At 35.1% G+C, this 25339-nt stretch overlaps 1 protein-coding gene across 1 annotated transcript in view; it reads right to left on the reverse strand.

Moving 5' to 3' along the window:
• MROH9 (maestro heat like repeat family member 9) overlaps nt 1-25339 on the reverse strand; it is a gene marked incomplete at both ends in the record, with an annotated part of 74278 nt that overhangs the window by 44218 nt on the left and 4721 nt on the right. The window contains 5 exons of the mRNA XM_082858450.1: nt 1386-1510; nt 9723-9858; nt 18139-18318; nt 20295-20441; nt 20868-21090. Coding sequence (XP_082714576.1) covers nt 1386-1510; nt 9723-9858; nt 18139-18318; nt 20295-20441; nt 20868-21090 — 811 coding nt within the window. The remainder of the gene's footprint in view (nt 1-1385; nt 1511-9722; nt 9859-18138; nt 18319-20294; nt 20442-20867; nt 21091-25339) is intronic.

Below are 25339 nucleotides of genomic sequence, written 5' to 3' on the forward strand. Positions count from 1 at the left end.
GTCCTCTTGGTTTCCTTACTACAACCTTAGATTCTCTCACCCATTTGTCCCAATCTACCTCTGAAAGTACCTACCTCAGGATTTTCCAGCTACCACTCTTGCACACAGTGCTAGTACTAGGCCTGCTTTGATCTCACAATTGAGAAGTGAATCACAGGTCATGAACACAGGACCCAGGACACCCTCCCCCAAATCTAAGGATTTCTAAATCTGATGGACATTAAACTCAGAAAAGAGAGGATGCTAAACTGGAAGTGGAGATAGTAAGACCCATGAATCACTTGGAAGAGACCCTGAGGAAGCTGCCAGTCTTAGGCTAACTAGCCTAGTTGTGGGGCTCAGGAGTTCAGTTCCAGGGCTCTGGAGTGAAGCATGGAAGGATGTAAAAGGATTTTCTAGTAAACCTCTACAGATGCCTGGTTTCTTCACTTAAATAGACAACTTTGTAGTCAGCCAGGTTTGTGACTTTTGAGGGGAGGTGGATTATGAATAATGCTTGATTTTGGAAAGATGCATCATCATGAAGATGCATATTTAGGATATCTATGTGGTATTTTTGATTGTATTATTTGAGGTATATTGTTTTCATATCTCCTCAGCCTCCCACAATTCTATCTACCTCAGCCATGGGAGGGCAAGGCACTGCTTTATGCATGTACCTTTAGGAGGAGCCATAAGACCCTCCCAACTCAAGAGATGAGCTAGCCTGAAGAGCCTCCCCAGCAGGCTTTGCTGAACTGTTGACTCAATGTGTGTACCTAGACAGCCATCTGTTGGACAGCACAACTTAGGCGCCAGTGACCTCTCAAGCATATGAATAAGCCCATATACTTTGAAGAAGGTGAGGGAATGTATACAGTTATAGAGCCTCATGATTTTCCCCAAAGGTTGGGTCAGTGTAAAAATTATTTACTTGGTCCTGAGGTTTATCACTTGAACTTTTAAAAAAATTTAAATTTAAGAGGTTTTTAAAATGTAAATCGCATTATTTTGATGTTTGCTGAATAAATTATAATAACATTGAAAAGGCTGTTAATTGTTGACTTCATTAATTTTGCTAGAAAATCAGAAGTTTCCCATCTTTAATAACTTATTAGCCAAACAATAAGAAGCATAACAACTAGGAAACACCTATCTCATTTGCATCCTGTAAGGATTAGGTAAAATAATATAAATTGTTATATTCTGGAATAATAGGCATAATTCTCATTAATAGAGATGAAAATCAGGAAGCCAAATACTCTATCATTTACTCTTTGCTTTACTGAATTTAAATAAAACAGAAAAAATCTATTAAAAATATAAATTTTGTTGAAATAAGTTACCACTATAAGTAATAATACACATGAAACAAAAGCCATAGGATAAAGTGGGGGCTAAGTTACCTGAGCAATTTTACTTTTGTCTCTTTGCAAGATCTTGGGTAGAAATTCTATATCAGAGGGAGAAGGCAGGAAGCAATGACTTCCAGGCTTATCATACTTTGTACTTTTATTTTTTGCAATATCCGCTGTATTAAGGAAAAGAGTTTAAGGTTTTTATTTGATCACTGGTTCCTCTATAACATTGCTATTTCCAATTTCCTCTTCCTGCCCAATTCTGGAAGTCTAAAGTTTCTGAATGTTTAACTCTCTGCTAACAGTTTAGTCACATAAAATACTATGACTACATTGACCCAGAGTTTAAAAAGTGTTTAAGAGAGGCCTCTTTGAAATATGAATAAAGGACATAGATAATTTTAATAAGTTGACCAAATATCAAGTACATTTAGGCCATCAAATGCATTGTTCAGTGCAATGGAAGAGCTACTGCTAAGTTGGGGTGTCTATTGGTAAAAGAGCAGACTTGGAGACATTTTGCAAAGAGCTAGGGGAGTGATACAGCAAGAAAGAGAAAAGCCCTCAACATAAGCTTCAGGTGCAGATGTCTTTTGTTCTAGAGAAGGTAGGTTTTAAATGACTTTGCTTGTTTGCTAACAGCTTTATAGAGATATAACCAATATGCAACATAGTTAAAGTGTCTAATTTGGTAAGTTAATATATATGTATGTGCCCATAAACATCACTGCAATAAAAAAAGATTTATTCCCTCCAAAAGTTTCCTCATGTCCTTTTGTAATTGATCAAACCTGCTCCCAGATCCCAGTCCCCGATTCAAAGGCAGGCACTGATCTACATTCTGTCAAGTTAGTATTTTCCAGTTTTATATAAGTGGAACCATTTAGTATATACTCTTTTGTTGTTTGGAATCTTTCATTTAGCAAAATTATTTGCAATCCATCCATGTTTTTTCTTGTATCAGTAGTCGTAGTGATGGATACTATTCCACTGTACATATACACCATCATCTGCTTATTCATTCACCTTTTGGTAGACATTTGGGTTGTTTCCAGTTTTGGGCTATTACAAATAAAGGTGCTATCAACATTCATGTACAAGTCTTTGAATGGATATTTGCTTTCATTTCTCTTAGGTAAACACTAAGCTGTGGAATGACTGGATCATATGGTAGATGTGTGTTTGACTTTTTAGGATACTGCCAAATTATTTTCTAAAGCTGTTGTATCACTTCACATTCCCTCTAGCAATGTATGAGAGTTCCAGTTGCTTCACACCTTTAATAACGCATTGTATGGTCAGTCTTTTCAATTTTAGACATTTTAACTGGAGTACAGTGGTGTCTCATTGCAGTTTTAATTTACCTTTCTTTTATGACTGTATATTGATCATCCTTTGATGTGCATCCTTGCCATCTGTGCTGCTTTAGTGAAATGACTACTCAAATCTACTATTATTATTTTAATTTGGTTGCTTGCTTTTTTTTTTTTACTGAGTTTTGAGTGTTCCTTTAAAATAATGAATGCAATTCTTCTATCAGATATGTAATTTGCAAATATTTTCTCACTGTCTGTGGCTTATCTCTTAAGTGTCTTTCAAAGAGCAGAGGTACTTAATTTATCATTTTTTTTCATTTATGGGTCATGCTTTTGGTGTTATATTTAAGAAATCTTTGCCTAATCCAAGGTACAAAGATTTTTTCTAGTTTCATAGTTTTAGGTTTTACGTGTAGTCCTATGATCCATTTTGAATTAGCTTTTATGCATTTATGAGATATATATCAAAGTTCTTTTTTTGCATACAAATCACCAATTTTTCCAACAATGTTTATTGAAGTTTATCCCTTCTCCACTGAATTGCCTTTGAACCTTTGTCGAAAATCAGTTGACCATACGTGTGTGGATCTATTTATTCTATTCTATCCAAAGCAATGTTAAACAGAACTAATGACAGTGCACATCCTTGTCTTTTTCCAGGTCTTTTGGGGAAATCATTCAGTATTCCACCATTAAGTATGATGTTAGGTGTAGATTTTTCATAGATGTACTTTAGCAGATAGAGGAAGTTTCCTTTCTATTCCTAATTTTCTGAGAGTTTTTATTAGGAATGGATGTTGAATTTTGTCAAGTACTTTTTCTGTATCTACTGAAATAATCATATGGTTATTTTTTTCATCTGTTGATGTGGTATGTTACATTGGTTGATTTTCAAAAGGTTAAATTGACATTGCACTTCTGGATAAATTCCACATAGCCATGGTATATTATTCTTTTTATTTAGTGTACTGTTTGATTTGCTAAGCTTGATTAAATTTTTTCATCAGTGTTCTTGAGGGACATTGGTCTGTAGTTTTTTGTTTTGATTTTTCTTGTAATGTCTTTGTGTGATTTTGGTTTTGGAATAATGCCAGCCTCATAGAATGAGTTGGCAAGTATTCCCTCATCCTCACATTTCTGGAAGAATTTGTATAGAATTAGTATAATTTCTTTCATAAATGTTTGATAGATCATTTCAGTCTGGAGTTTTCTCTGTGGATCTGGACTTTTCTTTGCAGAAGATTTAAACTACAAACTCAACTTCTTTGCTAGATACAGAATATTCAGATTATCTATTTCTTTTTGAGTGAGCTTTGGTAATTTGTGTCTTTCAATAAATTTGTCTGCTTAACTTGTCAAATTTATTGGCCTAAAGTTGTTCATAATGTCACTTTTTATTCTGTTAATACCCATAGAATCTTTAGTGATATTATTTCTCTCATTCCTTATATTGGTAATTTGTGTCTTTTCTCTTATTTCTCCCCTGATCTTCTCAGAGAATTTGCTTTTGGCTTCATTGCTTTCCCTTAAGGTTTTTCCGCTTTCTAGTTTTATTGGTTTTTGTTCTGGTCTTTATTATTTCCTCTCATCTTCTTACTTCTGGTTTTATTTGCTTTTCTTTCTCTACTTTCTTAAGGCAGAAGCTAAGGTCATTGATTTAAGAACTTTTCTCTATTCTAATGTAGGCATATGGTGCTAAGAATTTCCCCTCTGGAATCTTGTTTAGCTGTATTCCATAAATTTTGAAATTTTATATTTCCATTTTCATGTAGTTCAAAATGCTTTAAATATCCCTTATTTCTTTTTTTGACACATTTGTTATTTAGAAACAGGTTATCTAGCTTCCAGATATTTTGAACTTTCAGATATCTTTTTTCTTTTAAAATTTAAAAATTTATCTCCAGAGTTTCCATTTATTAAAAAGTTGATAAAAGTTTAACTTGAATAAATCCTTTCCCCACTTCTATTTATTTTTAACTTGTTTAAAATCTAAAAAAATTTTATTTTACATTGGCGTATAGTTGATTTACGATCTTTTGTTAGTTTCAGGTGTACAGGAAAGTGATTCAATTATACATATACAAGTATCTATTCTTTTTCAAGTTCTTTTCCCATTTAGTTTATTACAGAATATTGAACAGAGCTCCCTGTGCTATGCAGTAGGTCCTTGTTGACTATTTTAAATATAGCAATGTGTATATGTCAATCCCAAACTCCCAATCTATCCTTCCTCCCCACCCTTCCCCACTGGTAACCATAAGTTCATTCTCTAAGTCTGTGAATCTGTTTCTGTTTTGTAAATAAGTTCATTTGTGTATCATTTTTTTCTTAGATTCTGCATACAAGTGATATCATATGATATTTGTCTTTCTCTGTCTTACTTCACTTAGTATGACAATCTCTATGTCCATCCATGTTGCTGCAAATGGCATTATTTCATTCTTTTTAATGGACGATATTCCATTGTATATATGTACCACATCTTCTTTATCCATTCATCTGTTGATGGACATTTAGGTTGCTTCCATGTCTTGACTATTATAAACAGCACTGAAATGAACATTGGGATGCATGTATCCTTTCAAATCATGGTTTTCTCCAGATACGTGCCCAGGAGTGGGATTGCTGGATCATATGGTAGCTCTATTTTTAGTTTTTTAAGGAACCTCCATATTGTTCTCCACAGTGGCTGTACTGATCTACATTCTCAGCAACAGTGTAGGAGGGTTCCCTATTCTTCACACTCTCTCCAGCATTTATTATTTGTAGATTTTTTTGATGATGGCCATTCTGACTGGTGTGAGGTGATATCTCATTGTAGTTTTGATTTCCATTTCTCTAATAATTAGTGATGTTGAGCATCTTTTCATATGCCTGTTGGCCATCTGTATCGTCTTTTGCCTATTTTTTGATTGGGTCGTTTGTTTTCTTTGATATTGAGCTGCATGAGCTGTTTATAAATTTTGAGATTAATCCCTTGTCATTCGCATTGTTTGCAAATATTTTCTTCCATTCTGTGGGTTGTCTTTTTGTTTTGTTTATGGTTTCCTTTGCTGTACAAAAGATTTTAAGTTTAATTAGGTCCCATTTGTTTATTTTTGTTTTTATATCTATTACTATAGGAGACAGATTATAAAAGATATTGCTGCGATTTATGTCAAAGGGTATTCTGCCTATGTTTTCCTCTAAGAGCTTTATAGTATCTGGTCTTACATTTAGGTCTTTAATCTGTTTTGAGTTTATTTTTCTGTATGGTGTTAATTCTGTTTTTGATTTCTAATTTAACTCTGTTTTCGTCATATTTTGTATGACTTAACTACCTGTTGATTTCTTGAAGCTTGTCTTATGGTCTATAATATGGTTTGTTTTGGTAAATTTTCTGGTTTTTTCTTGAACAGAATGTTTATTTTTCCATTTTTGGTAGAGTGTTCTATAAATGTCAGTTAGATCTAGCTGGTTCAGGTCTGTATCCTTATTGATTTTTTGTGTAATAGTTTATTGAAAAAGTGGTATTGAATTCTCTGATTGTAATTGTAGATCTATTTCTCATAGTAGTCCTATCAGCTTTTGTTTAATGTATTTTGATTATTTTAATATGTTTTGTTTTCAAGTACATAAATGTTTTGGATTATGTCTTCTTAATTAATTGACCCCTTTAGCATTATGAAATGACCCTCTTTTTCCCTGGAAACATTCTTTGCTCTGAAATGTGTGTATTTTTTTTATATTGATATAGTCATTTCAGCTTTCTTTTGACTAGTGTTAGCATGTTATATCATTTTCCAACTTTTAACTTGTATTCTATTTGTGTCTTTACATTTAAGGTAGATTTCTCATAGGCAGTATATAGTTGAGTCTTGCTCTTTATCCAGTGTGATAATCTCTGCCTTTTCATTGGAGATATTTAGAGCATTTATATATATTATGAGTGGATTTAAGTCTTCATTTTACTTTTTGCTTTCCATCTGTTTTTTTTTATATTTTTCTTCTTTTTTTGTCTTTTTTTTATTAAGTATTTTTTATGATTCTATTTTATCTCCATTTTGGCTTATTATATAAAACTCTTCGTTATATTAGCTAAGTAGTTCCTTTAGGATTTATATTATACATCTTTAACTTATCACAGTTTACTTTGAAGTGATATTTTATGAATTTATGGATAAGAACCTCATATTTCACACTCTTTCAAGACTCTGTGATATTGTTGTCACATATTTAGCTCTTACATTGTTTTTGTTTGTTTGTTTGCTTTAAATAGTTGATTCTCATTTAAAGAGATTTAAAAAGTAGGGAAGAAAATTTTAATATTTTCCTTCATAGTTGCAATCCAATGCTCCTTATTCCTTTATGTAGTCCTAGATTTTCATCTGACATCATTTTTTTCTTGAATAATTTCATAAAATATTTTTCATACTGCAGATATGCTAGTGATAAATTCTACCAGCTCTTGTATATATAAAAAGTCTTTATTTCACTTTTGCTTTTGAAAGAGTACCACTTTTGCTGGTTAAAGAATTCTAGATTGACAGCTTTTTCTTTCAGTACATTATGAGGTTGCTTCATTGCCTATAGCTTTCATTGTCTCATGAGAAATTTGCTATAATCCTTACCTTACCTTTACTCTGAATGAAATGTTCCCCCCTCCCAGCCCCAGCTCCTTTTAAGATTACACTGTTGCACATGAAAAGATTCTCAGCATCACTAATTATTAGAGAAATACAAATCAAAAAAACAATAAGATATCACCTCACACCTGTCAGAATGGCTATCATGAAAATGTCTACAAATAACAAATGTTGGAGAGAGTATGGAGAAAAGGAAACCTTTGCACAGTGTTGGTGGGAATGTAAATTGGTGCATCCACTATGGAAAACATATGGATGTTCCTCAAAAAACTAAAAATAGAACTACCATATGATCCAGCAATTCCACTCCTGGGTATATAGCCAGTAAAGTAAAATGAAGAAAAAATGAAAACACTAATTTGAAAAAATACATGCATTCCTATGTTTATAGCAGCACTGTTTACAATAGCCAAGAAATGGAAGCAACCAAAGTGCCCATAAACAGTTGAATGTATAAAGAAGATGTGATATATCTTCTGTCTATCTCTCTAGATATATAAAACTCATCCATAAAAAAGAATGAAATTCTGCCATTTTCAGCAACATGGATGGACCTAGAGAATATTATGCTTAATGAAATAAGTCAGACAGACGGAGGGAGACAAATACCATATGGTATCACTTATATGTGGAATCTAAAAAATTTAAAAATGCAAATGAATGTATATGCAAAAGGGAAACAGACTCACAGATATAGAAAACAAACTAGTGGTTACCGAAGTGGAGAAGGAAGAGGGGATGGGCAAATTAGGCATATGGGATTAAGAGATACAAACTACTATATATAAAAGAGATAAACAACAAGGAAATATTAACGGCACAAGGAATTATAGCCATTACCTTGTAATAACTTTTAATGGAGTGAAATCTGTATAAATACTGAATCATTATGCTGTACACCTATTGTAAATGTATATTGTGTATATTGTAGATCAACTATACCTCAATAAAAAAGATTATACCGTTAATCCCTGCCAGAGTGTTTTTCAGCTCAGATATTGTAGTTTTCATCTCCTGAGGTTTAATTTGGGTCTTTTAGAGACTTTTCTTTATCTCTCATTAACATGTTCATCTTTTTCTCTAACTCCTTAACTAAATGGAATATGTTATAATAATTGTTTTAATGTCTCTACTAATTCTATCATCTGTGTTATTTCTGGGTCAGTTTTTATTCATTCTGCTTTTTATTGTGGGTTGTATTTTGTTTCTTTGCATGCCTAGTAATTTTTTATTGCATGTCAGACATTGTTAATTTTAACTTGTCCAAACTGTTCATTTTAACTTGTTAAGTGATGGAATTTTTGTATTCCTAGAAGTAAGCTTGAGCTTTTTCTGATAAACAATTAAAGTATTTGGAGATCAGTTGATAATTTTAGGTCTTGTTTTTAACTTTTGTTAGGTGGCACTAAAATAATTCAGGGATAATTTTTTCCTCTTGATGAGACAAAATCTCTTTGTACTCTGCTGCATTACTTATGGATTATGAAGTTTTAAATTCTAGCTTATAGGCATAGGCACCATTTCCAGTCTTTTGGGATTCAGTGGATCCTTTAACCATTTTGGGTGTTACCCCCACCCTCTCCCCTGCAAGCCTCAGGTAGTTTCCTCACATGTGTGCTCTGATCCTTACATAGCCAAATAGTTAAAGGGCTCTCTGCACATCTCTGGAGCTCTCTCTTTGTGCACTCCTTTCTGGCGCTTTGCCCTGTGAACTCTAAATATCTTGATCTATCTGGATTCCCAATTCTGTCTCTTCAACTTGGTGAGACTCTTGGGTTACTCCTTTCTGGGCTGCAGCCTAGAAACTTACTCTAGATTGTAAACTCAGTCAGTTGTAGACTCTGCCTTATTTGTTCATTTGTTCCCATCTCATTAGGAATCATTGTCCTTTGTTATCTGATGTCCAGTGACTTGAGAACAATTAGTATATATAATCTTTAAATAGTTGTTTATTATGGGACAGTAAATCTATTCTCTGTTAAAGTATTTGGAAATAGTTTGATACCATAAGGTCTTGCTCTTATGCTTTGTTAGCAGACCAGAGCAGCATTCATTTAGGTCTTGGGCTAATTTTTCCCCACCATTGAAGCAAGAATCTGAGTATTCTATTTGATACTCCATTACAGAGAAAAAGTAAGCCTCTTTTTAGAAAGTCCCATTGGTAATTTTTCTTCCTCTCTTCCCTGCCTCCACCCAGCATTCCTGTTCCCACCATTAACACCCAACACTAATCTAAATATAGTATGTTATGGACATTGAAGAACCAACTATAACGTTATAAAAATAATTCCATAAAAGATTTAAAAATACATTTTAAAAAGTGAAGCTATAGATCTTGGGGCAGGATTTTGAAATCTACAGATGTAGAGCCCCCTTGGGACCCACAAGTATAATAATTAGGAACAGATTATTAGTAACCCTTAGAAAAGATGAATCTTTCTTACCATTCTGACACTTTGCAATGCAGAGGAGGTGATACATTCCCAAGGATGCTTGTTGTGTGATCGAGGGATCAGCATGGGAACACAAAAGAGACAGTTCTGCTGCCAGGACACCCAAACATGGAACATCAACGCTTGTCTAGTGAATAAACAAAGTAGAAAAATGTATTTGCTATGCACGGTCAACATTAAATGTTTGTGTCTGATGTATATATCAGACTACGGTTAGAGTTGAGCTTCAGAGTTTGCAAAATCTGTATTAAAATCCTCACTCCGTTACTGAGCCTCAATTTTCTCATCTATGAAATGCATATAACAAATGTTACCTTGTAACAGTTATTGTAGGAACTAAGGGGGTAGCATTTATGACAAAAAAGAAAGTTCCTAGCAAAGTGCTTGGCAATAATAGAGACTCAACTAACATTAGTTTCTAGTCTATATTTTAGGTAGCTATTTGTAGGTATCAAATTCTTAGGATACTGGGGTGGGGGAGTCAATATCCAGAAACTTTCATGCTTCCTTCTCCATGTATGAAACACTTTACATGACTCTGTAAGTCACTGGAGAACACTTCAGATGACTCTGTAAGTCACTGAAGAAAACTTTTCTTCTGAGAATTGCTCTGATTCTTCCCAGGGAAATTAATTTTTTAAAAAACTCAAAGCATTTGCTTCTGGTATCAAACCTACTGCCAGAACATTTATATATTCCCCCCCTACACACACACAACTTCCTTGACACATAGGCTTCTCAAATATTTAGGTTTTTATCTTGACTGATTTGTTTAGCCAGATAACATGCAAATAGAGAGAGGAGTAGACACATAAAAGAAGAAAGGAGAGATGGAAGAGATATTTTGCTTTTGTGAAGATATGAGAATTATTACCAATTTTCTTTAAACAAAAAGGACTCTTCCCACGTGTAGGTTTGCTAAACTAGTAGGCCTGCAGAATCTTCTTATCTCTAAGACAAATGATTACTTTTCCTAGATAGATGCTTTGGTGGTAAAAGTTAGAGTTCAAGTCAACCTTCCAGGGAGATCCCAAGACCTGTTTCTCCTTCTTTGTATTACTCTTATATACCCTTATCCTTGCGTCTCTTGTTGCTTGACCCACTCACGTCTGTCTGTCTGCCTGCCTGTCTCAGTCTTACACACACACACACACACACACACACACACACACACACACACACACACACACACACACACACACACACACACATGGAATCATTCCTGAAGAAGAATGTGAGGTGAACTAGGTCATGGGCCAAGGATATGACTGAATTAGGATGTTGGGAGTGATAGTCTTAGTAAACGAAGGGAAGATAATCTGCTTCTGTGGATGTCTTCCTTGGATTCTTTCTGCCTATATTTCTTTGTAAGGGTACCTGCGGCTCCCCCTATTTTAGTAGTCCTATGACTTAGAAGAATCTAGAAGCAGACAGTAGGGGTTGCTATTTATTCTAGGCCCTAGGAAGAAGTATTTTATTTTCCCCTGGCTATTCTCTTCTTTTGGTTTGCATTCCAAATTTCTTTTTCTATCAAATGGCAAGATTTTAAGAACCACCTTTGCATTATGGGTTTAAGAAAAAAGGGGAAGGTGTTCTGTTTCTCTGTTGGGCATGATGGAGGAGTATGAGTATGTGTCCAGTATTTTGCCACAAGCTTCTCTGCCATAAACATCTTTGCCACGAGCATTTTTGCCGCAAACCCTTTTAATACATGACTAATTGTCTGTAAGGCAATTTTGCTGTGAAAGATAAAATAACTAGTAGACTGCTTGGTTTGACACTTTGGTTTCAACTGGTTGAAATGAGTTAGACTTTCTTTCAGTTAGCCATTTTATTGGTGGCTTTATTGAGCTGAGAGATGACAATGATTTGCCCCAAGAGTTGGTTTCTTATTTTGAAGCACACTACATTGGAGGAGAAAGAGGCTAAGGGTCTCAGAGGTGCAGAGTTGAACCCACATTTCCCATAGAACTTTGGAACATCTATGAACAGACATGTGGCAAGATGCCAAGAACAAAAAACAGTGCAGAGGTTTTTATAATGCAATACAAAGCTCAGTTAGAAATATGCATCCTGGTATTTGGAATGAAGGATGAAATGAAGGAAGAAATTTTAGCAAAAAAGAAAAACTATCATGCTGAATGAGGAGATGAATCAAAAAGCAAAACACATACTATGAATGAAAGACTTCAAAGACAAGTGCTTAAGTACAACCCACAAAATAAAAATCAGTTATTTAGCAGGATTGCCACGAATTTACACACAATTTAAATATATTTAAATTGTATGTAAATATTTAAATTGTATTTCTCAAGAAAGCCTTTTAAATTTTGTTATTAATTTTTCATGTTTCATTATGACCTTTATAATGTCCCCCTTTTATTTTTCGTTATTTTATCTTTTATGAAAAAATTGCCTTACGGCCAATTAGTTATGCTACAAAGATGTCTATGGCAAAGACCTTTATAGCGAAAGTACCTAGAACCAGGGGAGTACTTCTCACAGCTTAGCTCACTGAACCTGGGGACCATTTACAGAGAATTGGTTTTAAAGTTTTATTGTGTTACAGTTTTTGCCTTGCGCGTTCTCTCTGATTATTCCTTCTCATGAACTTGTGGATGTGTAACTCTTAGCAGGTGTCTTTGTAAAGGAAGCTGCTAATGATGCCAGATAGGGTCTGTCTAGATGTGTGTCTCTAGCAGAGTAGGTGTGGCCATGTCTAGATTGCATAGCGTGTTTGAGGAGGAGGGGAGACCTGACCTAGGACAGGCCAGGAGTGGAATAAAGCTGTGTGAACCATGGGGCACACTGTTGATGCCCTGCACAGTCCCTTCAGAAGTGTGCCAACCAAGTCACACCCCCTCAAACACAAGACTTTGGGAACATTAATACAGTATAGTCCTGCTTTTTCAGAAAATCTATCTAAAGTGCTGAAAGAAGGAAAGAGTTAAGACCTGGAGAAAAGTAACTTCTCTGTATTTGTTCCTAAGTCTAAGTGCTCCTGCTTAGTTTTCTGGCCCTTTCTTACTGGATTCCTTCTTCTGTGTACATCTGGCCTCTCCAGTTCCTTATCTTAACAATTATGACAGTTTTAGGTGCTAAATTCCAGAAGCAACCACTTCTAAGTTTTTTAGCTGCTTCTTTTGGAAATCAACTGTACATCTCTAAACAATGGACTTCTACTTTCAGTTCTAAAATCACTTCGGGACATTGCCTATCTATTCCTGCTGTGATGAATCAGTGCATAGGCCATACTCATTTTTAGCTGTATTTCCTTTTGGCATATAACTATGTCCTTTTTACTCCTTTTGAGACTAAATTCTCATCTGTACTCAGAATTATCTATTTTTGATAATCATTTTTGTTCTCTTTATTTACCTGGGGCTATCTCTTGTATTTGGAGGGTTTTGGGGCTATCTCTTTTGTTTGTATTTGGAGGGTTTTCTCAAATGTCTGGCAAATTCTTGGTTGTCTAGTCATATGTAAGGACGTGATGCCACTGGTGGGATTTTGACCAAGGCTTGTCAACTGGTGGGCTTGGCTTTAGAGTAGTTGGGTGGGTAGGCTGGGGTCATGCTGAAGTGTATCTAAACAACAGAACCAAGATGATCGTTTCAGGGAATTTACAATTGTTTTGAGAAAAATGTCCTCAAATTTTACCTACCAATGGACTCATGTCCCTGTGGAATATAGAGTGTGTGTGTAAACGGGGATGGGAGGCACTATAGATCCTTCTGTATAAACTTTCTATGAGTCTTTTCAGTGCATGTGTATGTCTTCAGCTTTCCTTTGCCTCCCACTCTTCATCATTACTTGGGCTTCCATAGCTCCAGACTCTTCAGGGTTCCATAGGGATACTCCCTCCCTTTTCAGCTGTCCTCCATTCTAATGTCACATGCCCCTGCCTTTCTTCTTCCCCTGCCAGACTTTATCAGTTACCATCTTCTATCCGTTCTGTCATGCAGAAGTTTGCTGACATCACTAGCCCACTGAGAACCCGTTACTAATTCTCTTTGTTGCAATGGCAACATTTAACAAATTTTGTTACTATCATTTTGTGGAGGGGGAGGAGATAGACATGTGGACAGTCTGTTAGCTTTGACTGGAAATCTTCCACCTGTCTTTTTTTTTTTTTTGTAGTACGTGGGCCTCTCACTATTGTGGTCTCTCCCGTTGTGGAGCACAGGCTCCGGATGCACAGGCTCAGCGGCCATGGCTCACGGGCCTAGCCGCTCTGCGGCATGTGGGATCTTCCGGGACCGGGGCACGAACCTGTGTCCCCTGCATCGGCAGGCGGACTCTCAACCACTGCGCCACCAGGGAAGCCCCCACCTGTCTTTCAAATGCTGATGTGCCAAAGGAACAAACCTAGGAAAAATCTGTTAATGAGATAATATGACATGTTTAGCTCACATTTCTTCACCCGTTTGGAAATTAACAGTTTAATTGAAAGGACAAATATTCTTTGAGTGTAGCAGTTTCTTCATTCTGATAGGCACACAGGTCATATAAGAGGAATACCACTTTAAATTCTGGTAGAATACAAATGAAAGTATTGTTCAGTAGGACAAGGGCCTCTGAGAGTCTGGGAGACGTAGGCTAGGGTAATTTATGAAGAAAATAGTTTTTATCCAGTGAATGGCCAGAACCTGAGAACAGAATAGGTAGCTACGTTTAGTTAGAGAATGGCAGAACAAATCTTCATTTATTATTTACAATGTGTCAGATATAGAGATACACAGACCTTGCCTGTGGGTAGTTTAGCTTTTAATTTATTAATAATATTTTTGATTGTTTTATGTATTTGTTCCCCCATCTCCATTAATTTCACTGACTTAATTATCTTCAGAAGATAATTATCTTATTTTAAAGAGAAAATTAACTTAGTAAAGGTTTATGCTTCCATGACTGCGATAAGCCCGTTGAGGCTATCTTAGTTCCCACCTTCTGGAAAATGCTGGTGTGCTTCCACCTGGTGGCATTCAGCAAGCATTGCAGAACAGAGGACTATGTTAACCACTTGGCTTCTCAAAGGTCTCAGTTATAGCTTAGGAACCCTCAACGATTTATGAGAGCCTTCTGCTGTACATATGAATTTACACATTTATTGTTTCACAGTTGAAGGGTGGGCTATGTGCTGGGGAGAATGAACTTTACAACTGTAATTGAAAGAGAGTAGAGGTGATAGCAGAAGATGAAACCCCCAAATGTCATACCTGCTACCTGAGTGGAACTCACTAGTAGATATATATATATTTATACACACATATAGTATATATCTAGTATATAAATATACACTAGATATATAAATAGAAAATATATATGTGTATTGAAGTGCAAAGAGAAGCGTGTTAATAGTCTCCATCAAATGCTTGCTGAATATGTAAAACATGTGAGGAACTATACAGAAAACAGACTGGAGTGTTGAACTACACTTAATCTCAAGCCTCACTTGCAAAATTTTGTGTCCATTTGAATGGACATTCCAAACCATCTCAGAAATAGAGGGAGACTGACTTCCCCGGCCAAAGAATCAGAATATTTAAAACAAGCCACTCAGTCTCTCTTTTGGACACTGAGATGGGGAATTAGCATGATGCAAAGAACATCATGGACTGTATTTTCCATGTAAGTAAATTGTATTGTGTTCCAAAGCTTATTTTATTTATTTAGTTTTTGGCTTTTTCTCACTTTCTTTTTTAAAATTTTTATTGGAGTATAGTTGTTTTACAATATTGTGTTAGTTTATACTGTACAGCAAAGTGAATCAACTATATGTATACAATTATCCCTTCTTTTTTGGATTTCCTTCTCATTTAGGTCACCACAGAGCACTGAGTAGAGTTCCCTGTGCTATGTAGTAGGTTCTCACTAGTTATGTATTTTATACATAGTATAAATAGTGTATATATGTCAATCTCAGTCTCCCAATTCATCCCACTCCCCTTTCCCCTTTGGAATCCATACATTTGTTCTCTACGTCTGTGTCTCTATATCTGCTTTTTTTTTTTTCAGATTCCACATATACGTGTTAATATATGATATTTGTTTTTCTCTTTCTGACTCACTTCACTCTGTATGACAGTCTCTAGGTCCATCCGTGTCTCTACAAATGACACAAATTCAATCCTTTTTATGGCTGAGTAACATTCCATTGTGTATATATATATATACCACATCTTCTTTATCCATTCCTCCGTTGATGGACATTTAGGTTGCTTCCATGTCCTGGCTATTGTAAATAGTGCTGCAGTGAACATTGGGGTGCATGTGACTTTTTGAATTATGGTTTTCTCTGGGTAAATGCCCAGTAGTGGGATTGCTGGATCATACGGTAGTTCTATTTTTAGTTTTTTAAGGAATCTCCATACTGTTCTCCATAGTGGCTGTATCAATTTACATTCCCACCAGCATGCAAGAGGGCTCCCTTTCCTCCACACCCTCTCCAGCATTTATTGTTTCTAGATTTTTTTGATCATGGCCATTGTAATCTGTGTGAGGTGATACCTCATTGTAGTTTTGATCTGCATTTTTCTAATGATTAGTGATGTTGAGCATTTTTTCATGTGTTTGTTGGCCATCTGTATGTCTTCTTTGCAGAAATGTCTATTTAGGTCTTATGCCCATTTTTGATTGAGTTGTTTGGTTTTTTTGATATTGAGCTGCATGAGCTGTTTGTATATTTTGGAGATTAATCCTTTGTCAGTTGCTTCGTTGGCAAATATTTTCTCCCATTCTGTGGGTTGTCTTCTAATCTTGTTTATGGTTTCCTTTGCTGTGCAAAAGCTTTTAGGTTTAATTAGGTCCCATTTGTTTATTTTGGTTTTTATTCTCATTACTCTAGGAGGTGGGTCAAAAAAGATCTTGCTGCGATTTATGTCATAGAGTGTTCTGCCTATGTTTTCCTCTAAGAGTTTTATAGTGTCTGGCCTTACATTTAGGTCTTTAATCAATTTTGAGTTTATTTTTGTGTGTGGTGTTAGGGAGTGTTCTCATTTCATTCTTTTACATGTGGCTGTCCAGTTTTCCCAGAACCACTTATTGAAGAGGGTATCTTTGCTCCATTGTATATTCTGCCTTCCTTTGTCATAGATTTGGTGACCATAAGTGCATGGGTTTATCTCCCAAAGTTTATTTTAAATAAAATAATAAAAATTCAGCTATGTTATAAGGCTGATTTAGGCTTTTCGTCTCAATATGTCTAGAGACTGTACAAGTATTAGAAATGGATACATGAAGATAGTGTCACAAATGCATGTTTCTGACCCCCTTCATACTGAACTCCTGAACTGATTTAAGCAATCAGATATACAATTAGTAGAGTATGTTTAAAAATCACGGTAAAGGGTGAGTTATGGAACAGAGACTGAAAACACAGTATCCATAAGAGAGAAAAATGTTCAGAGATAGTCTGAGGCTTCTTAGAAGGCAGGCAATAATGTTATTCAAAATATAGAAAACCTCAGTAAATATTGGCAATTATGAGATACCTATTTGTTCTCCATCTGAAAGGCAACAGTTAAAAAGTCTGATAATATCCAGGTGTTTGTGAAGGTTGAGGAAATGGGCGCTCTAATATTCACAGGAATGCAGAATGAAGGATAATTGTGCATTACTAAGTTTTAACCTATTCATACTTTTTGGCCTATTATTTTTCTTAGCATTTCTAAGTACATACTCACATACATGCAAAAGGATGACCATTTTTGTATTGTTTGAAGTAGAAAAACCCACAATATACTTCAATGTTCATCAACTGAAGAATAGTTAAGTAGATCATAATACATCAACACTATAAGATATAAGCTGTAGTGAAAATAATGAAGCAAATCTATTAAAGTATCTGTTGGGCATACTGTTCAGTGAAAAAATCAAATTGCAGAACCATATGTAAATATGATGTAACTTTAGTAAAGAAAAACTAAGTAACAAAGCTATGTATATCCTTGTGCATGTATATTTGTATGTGTACGTAGCTGTTTGGCAGGACACACATCACACAGACGTGGCTAGGGATGAGATTGGGATGGAGAGGATAGTAAAGAAGGACTTCTGCTATGTCTTTAGCGTGTCTTACAATGAAAGTACTCAAGAATTACTTGTTATACATTTAAAATAAATGGTAGTTTAAAAATATTCTAGGAAAAAGAGAAATAAGAAGGAAAGTAAGGTTGGAAGAATTTATAAGTTTACAAATAACATTGATTGTGGTCCAAAGAGGAGAATCCAGAGAGTCAGCAAAAGCCTGGTTTTGACACACTCATACTGTTTGTGGAAAGCATGAGGCATCTTAATCAATTGAGAAACTCTGCTCTAACTGACATAAAGTCATGTAGGATATTAATTCCTTTCCCAGTATCCCAACCTACTAGTATGATAATACAAAGCAGGCATCTAACACTCTCTAGACCCAAGACTTGGTAAGCAGCACTGCAGAAATGCAGTCTTCAGAAGCACGTGGCATGATTACTCTGTGACTTACACATCCCTTGACTTTCCTGGATGCAAAGCTTAGCACTCTGCTGATGATCACCATGGCTCTCTCCTGCATGTACAAATTATCTTCACTCATCCACACAGCCATTTCCTGTTGAAAACACAAGAACTATCCTAGAGCCATGGTGTTTCCATTTCCACAGGTCGCTTTCTTCTGATCACCACCTTCACCAAGTCAAAGTTCCCCATGTCCTCCCAATGGTTTCACACCTATCCTATATTTATTTTAAAAATATGACGATAAGCTGGTATATGACTGTCTAGTATAATACTTCATCTGCCATATAGCTACACCTGGGTTTTATTTTATTTAATTCTATCCAACAAGTATTTACTAATATCCACTATAACAGTCACTTTGCCAGGCATCATGAAAAGTTTAACATGAGGCTATGAGGCTGATTATCACCAGCTGCTTCTCCTTCTCTTTTTCTTTCAAAATACATATTCTCTCTTTTTTTAAAGCCATAAGATCTGATTTGCAGTTTTAAAAAAGAATCAAATGTTATTTGATCCTGAAATGTCATTTTATCCCAGAATTGCCTCTGTAAATTTACCATCCAGATACTTTCTGACTCATGGTTTAGAGTATATTCCTGGAGCCAGCTCGATGAGAAAGTTCTTGCTAATTTTGATTCATTGCTAAATATGGTCTGTCTTGCTGTAGCTTCTACCTGTTTGTTCTAAATCCTCAGATGCAGGGACATATTTACAACCTTGGGGAAGGAAGAAGACTGCATATGGCTTACATGTTAACCACCATTAGTAGACTTCTTAAGACAGATTGTTGGAGTCCTTAGCATTTATGCCAATGGTTGGCCAAATCTCATCCCCTTCTCTTGCTCCCATTGTGTAAAACTGTTCTGAAGTTTGTTTCCTAGGGCAGAAGAGTCTCTAAATCTCAGGGGGCTCAGCCTATTCCTTTTCCAGGAGTGAGGGTCAACTCTTTTTGAGGATCAGGGGAGTTTCTAGATGTGGTAGGTATAAGAACAAGGTGGTTAAGTAACAGGCTCCCTAGTTAGAGTAGGTCCTCTACTCATTAGATGCACACATATTATTTCTCCTCTCTCTGCTTCCATTTCCTTATCTGCAAATGAGAGAAATAATTTTAACTTTCTCATAGGGTTATTTTAAGGATTAAATTAAAAAACCCATATATTAAGTATTCAGCTTAGTGCCTGACATAGAGTAAATCCTCAATAAGCAGCCTAGGGTGGTAGAGAGAGCACACGTGGGGAGAGGGTTGTAATAATGGGGTAATAAACAATTTACAGGATTGTGAGGTTAAAATGTTTTAAATGCATGGAAAATATTTGGCTAAAATTAGGCACAAGTTACCTCAGTATATTTTATTATCCCCCCCATTTCTCCTAATCTTCATATATACCAGTTCTGCTTCTTTCCTTGAATGTATTTTACGACTTGCAAATCCCATGATTCTCATGGTACAGTAAGTAAATCTAGTTTCTCAGTATTTTCAGACAGCTTCCTCCTGATGCCATCATGTTAAAAATGCAAAATTAAAGGTCATAAAATGTCCAGATCAGTCTTTGTCTCTGCCAGGCACATTAAAAACACAGTGAAATCTTGGATGTGAAAAGTAGGGTTATGGTTGGTTATTAGAACTTCCTTTGATACTATGGTGTCCATGAAGATAGGATGCTCATGGGATTCCCTAGCCCAGGGTTGTTAGGGAAGAACATGCATATAGATATTATCAAAATATGGCTCATTGTTAGGTGGACCTGAAGGTGGTTTAGGCCAATCATCGTATGTTCTGCTACCCTGTATTGTGTTTTCTCTTACATTGCTACATAACCCTTGGCTTCTTAAGTGTCTGTTGCCATTCTCCCAAAATTGGCTTCTTAAAATTGTGTCTCTGTAATTCAAATAAAAGAAAGTAATTTTATTTGGGAGATAATGACACATTCTGAAAGGTAAAGAAAAATTTTCAGCTGCCAAATACTTGAAGGAGATGTAAGTATGGCAAATGGTAAATAATAAGTAAAATATAGTATACCCTTTAGATTTATGACAAGAAAATGAGACTACTTGTTTTCCCTTTACCTTTAAGATTTGCAGTTTGTAGAGGTCTTTAGACACTAAGATCAGAAGAGTGTCCTCAAATATGTTTAAAATAGTTCGGTATAAATTCTGAAAAACAAGAAATTTGCACAACCAGCCAGCCAGCCTTAGATAAAATTTTACCAACGCCTATAGTTTTGCATCCTGGGGTCCTGAGTTCTCCCCATAAACTGAAGGTAAGAAAGGAGAGAGGTAGCTCTGGAGATGCGACCTCATTCAATACTGTATGCCATGAATTGCTTTAACACCTTGCGGGCAAGTGAACTGTATAGCTATGCTGAGAAATAAAAACCACAGATGTTGCTGATCTTACTACAGGATTCTTCCTACCTCCACTTTTCTTAGCTCCTATTTCCTTCTTCCCAACACTTGCCAGTAAACTTGCTGTTTTTGTCAAACAAATTAACCAAAATCTCTTCACCCATTTGTTCCTATAGATCCTATACAATCCTTTAAATCCCATGGGTTATAGAATTCACAAGGAGTCCAGGTATAGAGATTAGTGCTAGAATATGCTGTTTATCTATTATATCTAAAGAGAATGAAGGAGAAAACAAAGATTACAACTTTTGGACAGACTTTCTGTGGGATTGCTGTGGTGCATGACGATGTCTCATTATGACTAAAGGAAGCAAGTCTTACCTCCAGGTCCTCTTGGTCATCCTCATTCTTCCCAATTTCTTTCACTTTGTCAAGACTTGGTATAGCAAATGCCATTTTAAAGGACAACTCTACTATCTTCAGCTGAGTTTCATATTGCAATAAGGGATCCACGAAGCTGACAAGAAAAAGGTATAATTATTAAACTGAGGAAAGAACAGATACAACCTAACTTTAGTGGTTTTTTCTTAGTTTAAGAGACAGTGTACTAGAAAATGAGGCCCAACTTTTGGCTTTATATAACATGGGTTTTAAATATTAGTGTAAAAATAACAGTGGTGCTTTAACTATAAAGGAATCCTATTTTTTGGTAAAAATCATTTATAATCTGTTATTTAGAGTTCATAATATATTTCTGCATAGACATAATAATGTAAAGGGTGGTTACCTACCCAGCCAAGCCCATAAAGCCATGCTGAGATTTAGGTAGTTGAAATATATTACTGCCACATTTTCTCTAGTCCATGATATTATGTTTCTTACATTTAATGTTTCTGATATTGGGATACATCTTCCAATTTATGGCAAAAGAAACCTTCCCATCAGCAGCTAAAAAGATAAGTTGTGACACAGTTATTGTTCCTTCAATAAGTGTGACCTCTGGATAACAGTGCCTCCTGATTTTTTTGTGTTAAAAATATTTTTTTTAAAAAAGATGGTAATATAGTTGTTAAGGTAGGAAATCTTGTGCTGCACTCAGAATCTTTTTCCTCTACTGGAGAAGAAGACCTAAATATCTGATATCCATTGTTTGAAACGGCATTTCTTGGATTATATTAGATAATTTTCAAATCTTGAGAAGATTGATTTGACTTATTCATGGGCTCCAATGGATTTTCAGACTCTGAACAGCTACCTATCAAAAGCTTCCAGTAGGGCTTCCCTGGTGGCGCAGTGGTTGAGAGTCCGCCTGCCGATGTAGGGGACACGGGTTCGTGCCCCGGTCCGGGAAGATCCCACATGCCAAGGAGCGACTGGGCCCGTGAGCCATGGCCGCTGAGCCTGCGCGTCCAGAGCCTGTGCTCCACAACGGGAGAGGCCACAACGGTGAGAGGCCCGCGTACCACAAAAAAAAAAAAAAAAAAAAGCTTCCAGTAGTATTTTCAGTTGTAGGTTTCTAGAGATATATGATTTTGTTTAGAAAAATGCAAAATTAATATTTTGATAAAATAGAAAATAGTGTCTTTTAATGTACTTTGAAATCATATTGCCAGTCCTAAAAATGCTAAAATGGTCCATGTCATGAACAAGGATTAGGAAAGTAGTGTGATACTCTGATGCCATTCATAACTGCTGATGGACTAAAGAATCTTCACATTTTAAGTGTGAAGAACGCTGAGAGTCAGATATTGGTGATACTAAAGAAAGTCCGATATAAATATATAGGTCAACATCGGCAATTATCAGCAAGTATACATTGTTTTTTGGGCTACATGTAATTGGTTTTCAAAAGAACAAGTATTAAATTACTAATGTGTTTTACAAAAAATGACATCTTGGAAATAAGAATGGCAGTGTAAAGCCTTTCTTATATTCCAAGATATATAACCAGGTGGTATAGAAAGAAACTTGAGAAGAAAGAATAAGCATCCCTCACAAATTACTGTATGCTTTTGTTAAATTTTTGAGTGAAATGTTTTTTCAGATATTAGAGTGAAGTGAGAAGTAGAGGTAAGCCAAATGTACTAAAATATTTCTTGAAAATGTTTTATTTCTTCCTATTAATGAAGCAATAAGTATTATATAAGATCAGTAAGCAAAATTTTTACAAGTATAATTTCAAGAATCACAATTGAATAAAGGAAAGTCGATGCCTCCTAATAAAAGCATGGGAAAATTATATTAAACGTGATCAAAAATAAATCAGGAGGGCTATATCAATATGATACAAGTCTAATACAAACGGAAGAGTATTAAGAGAGATATATGCAATTATTATAAAATAATAAAAGATATAGTTGTTAATACAAAAGCTCTCAAACCACGTAGAAACAAAATTGAAAAATTATTAAACAGAATTATTAATATATATAATAATTTTATGAAAAATTATTATATTATTAAAGATATAAGGAGAAATAGACACACAGATATAGGAGATGATTAAGCATTCAATTATTAGTATATGGTAGATAAAAATAAAAATTCTGCAAAAGGAGAGACCTTTAACATAATTAATAAGGAGGTATAAATTGTATTAATTGAGATAACAAGGATTATCTTTTCAGATAATCATGGAATGCTGACAAATATTTACCATATACTTAGCCATAGAAAGTTTCAAAATATAAAAGGATATATATTTCGTTCTCAAATCACAATGAGAAGTCTATTTTAAAAATTAGAAAATTCAAAGTACTTAAATACTGTCAAGACTTTTTTTTATTTAAAATGAGGGAAAATAATAAACTAAACATATAATTTAAGATTTTAAAAGGACTAAAAATACAACCAAAGACATGAAGGACATAAGCAAAATAAATGCATTATGAAAAAAAGGGAAAAGGAGAAATAATAGTATAATGGCAAGTTTAAAAAAAGATTTAAAAGATAAGAAATCATAGGAGACTACTACAAGCAACTATACGCCAATAAAACGGACAACCTAGAAGAAATGGACAAATTCTTAGAAAGGTACAACCTTCCAAGACTGAACCAGGAAGAAATAGAAAATATGAATAGACCAAGCACAAATCTAGGACCAGATGGCTTCACAGGCAAATTCTATCAAATATTTAGAGAAGAGTTAACACCTATCCTTCTGAAACTCCTCCAAAAAATTACAGAGGAATGAACACTCCCAAGCTCATTCTATGACACCATCATCACCCTGACACCAAAACCAGATAAAGATATCACAAAAAAGAAAATGACAGGCCAATGTCACTGATGAACATACATAGATGCAAAAATCCTCAACAAAATACTAGCATACTGAATCCAACAACACATTAAAAGGATCACACACCATGATCAAGTAAGTGGGATTTATCCCAGGGATGCAAGGATTCTTCAATATCTGCAAATCAATCAGTGTGAGACATGACATCAATAAATTGAAGAATAAACATGATATAATATCTCAATAGATGCAGAAAATGTTTTTGACAAAATTCAACACCCACTTATGATAAAAACTCTCCAGTAAGTGAGCATAGAGGGAACCTACCTCAACATAATAAAGGCCATACATGACAAACACACAGCAAACATCATTCTCAATGGTGAAACACTGAAAGCATTTCTTCTAAGATCAGGAACAAGACAAGGATGTCCACTGTCACCACTATTATTCAACATAGTTTTGGAAGTCCTAGCCGTGGCAATCAGAGAAGAAAAAGAAATAAAAGGAATCCAAATTGGAAAAGAAGAAGTAAAACTGTCACTGTTTGCAGATGACATGATACTATACATAGAGAATCCTAAAGATGTTACCAGAAAACTACTAGAGCTCATCAAGGAATCTGGTAAAGTTGCAGGATACAAAATTAATGCACAGAAATCTCTTGCATTCCTGTGCACTAACAATGAAAGATCAGAAAGAGAAATCAAAGAAATAATCCCATTTACTATCACATCAAAAAGAATAAAATACCTAGGAATAAACCTACCTAAGGAGGTAAAAGACCTGTACTCAGAAAACTATAAGATACTAATGAAAGAAATCAAAGATGGCACAATCAGATGGAGAGATATAACATGTTCTCAGATTGGAAGAATCAATATTGTGAAAATTACTACACTACCCAAAGCAATCTACAGATTCAATGCAATCCTTATCAAATTACCAATGGCATTTTTCACAGAATTAGAACAAAACATTTTACAATTTGTATGGAAACATAAACACCACAAAAACCAAAGCAATCCTGAGAAAGAAGAACGGAGCTGGAGGAATCAGGCTCCATGACTTCAGACTATACTACAAAGCTACAGTCATCAAAGCAGTATGATACTGGCACAAAACAGAAATATAGATCAATGGAACAGGATAGAAAGTCCAGAGATAAAACCATGCACCCATGGTCACCTAATCTATGACAAAGGGGGAAAGAATATACAATGGAGAAAAGACAGTCTCTTCAATAAGTCGTCCTGGGAAAACTGGACAGCTCCATGTAAAAGAATGAAATTAGAACACTCCCTAACACCACACACAAAAATAAACTCAAAATGGATTAAAGACCTAAATGGATACTATAAGCCTAAAAGGCTGGATACTATAAAACTCTTAGAGGAAAACATAGAAAACTCTTTGACATAAATCATAGCAAGATCTTTTTCAATATACCTCCTAGAGTAATGAAAATAAAAACAAAAATAAACAAATGGGACCTAATTAAACTTAGCTTTTCCACAGCAAAGGA

The sequence above is a fragment of the Leucopleurus acutus genome, assembly GCF_964270905.1.
Source record: "Leucopleurus acutus genome assembly, chromosome: 2".
NCBI classification, from domain to species: Eukaryota; Metazoa; Chordata; class Mammalia; order Artiodactyla; family Delphinidae; genus Leucopleurus; species Leucopleurus acutus.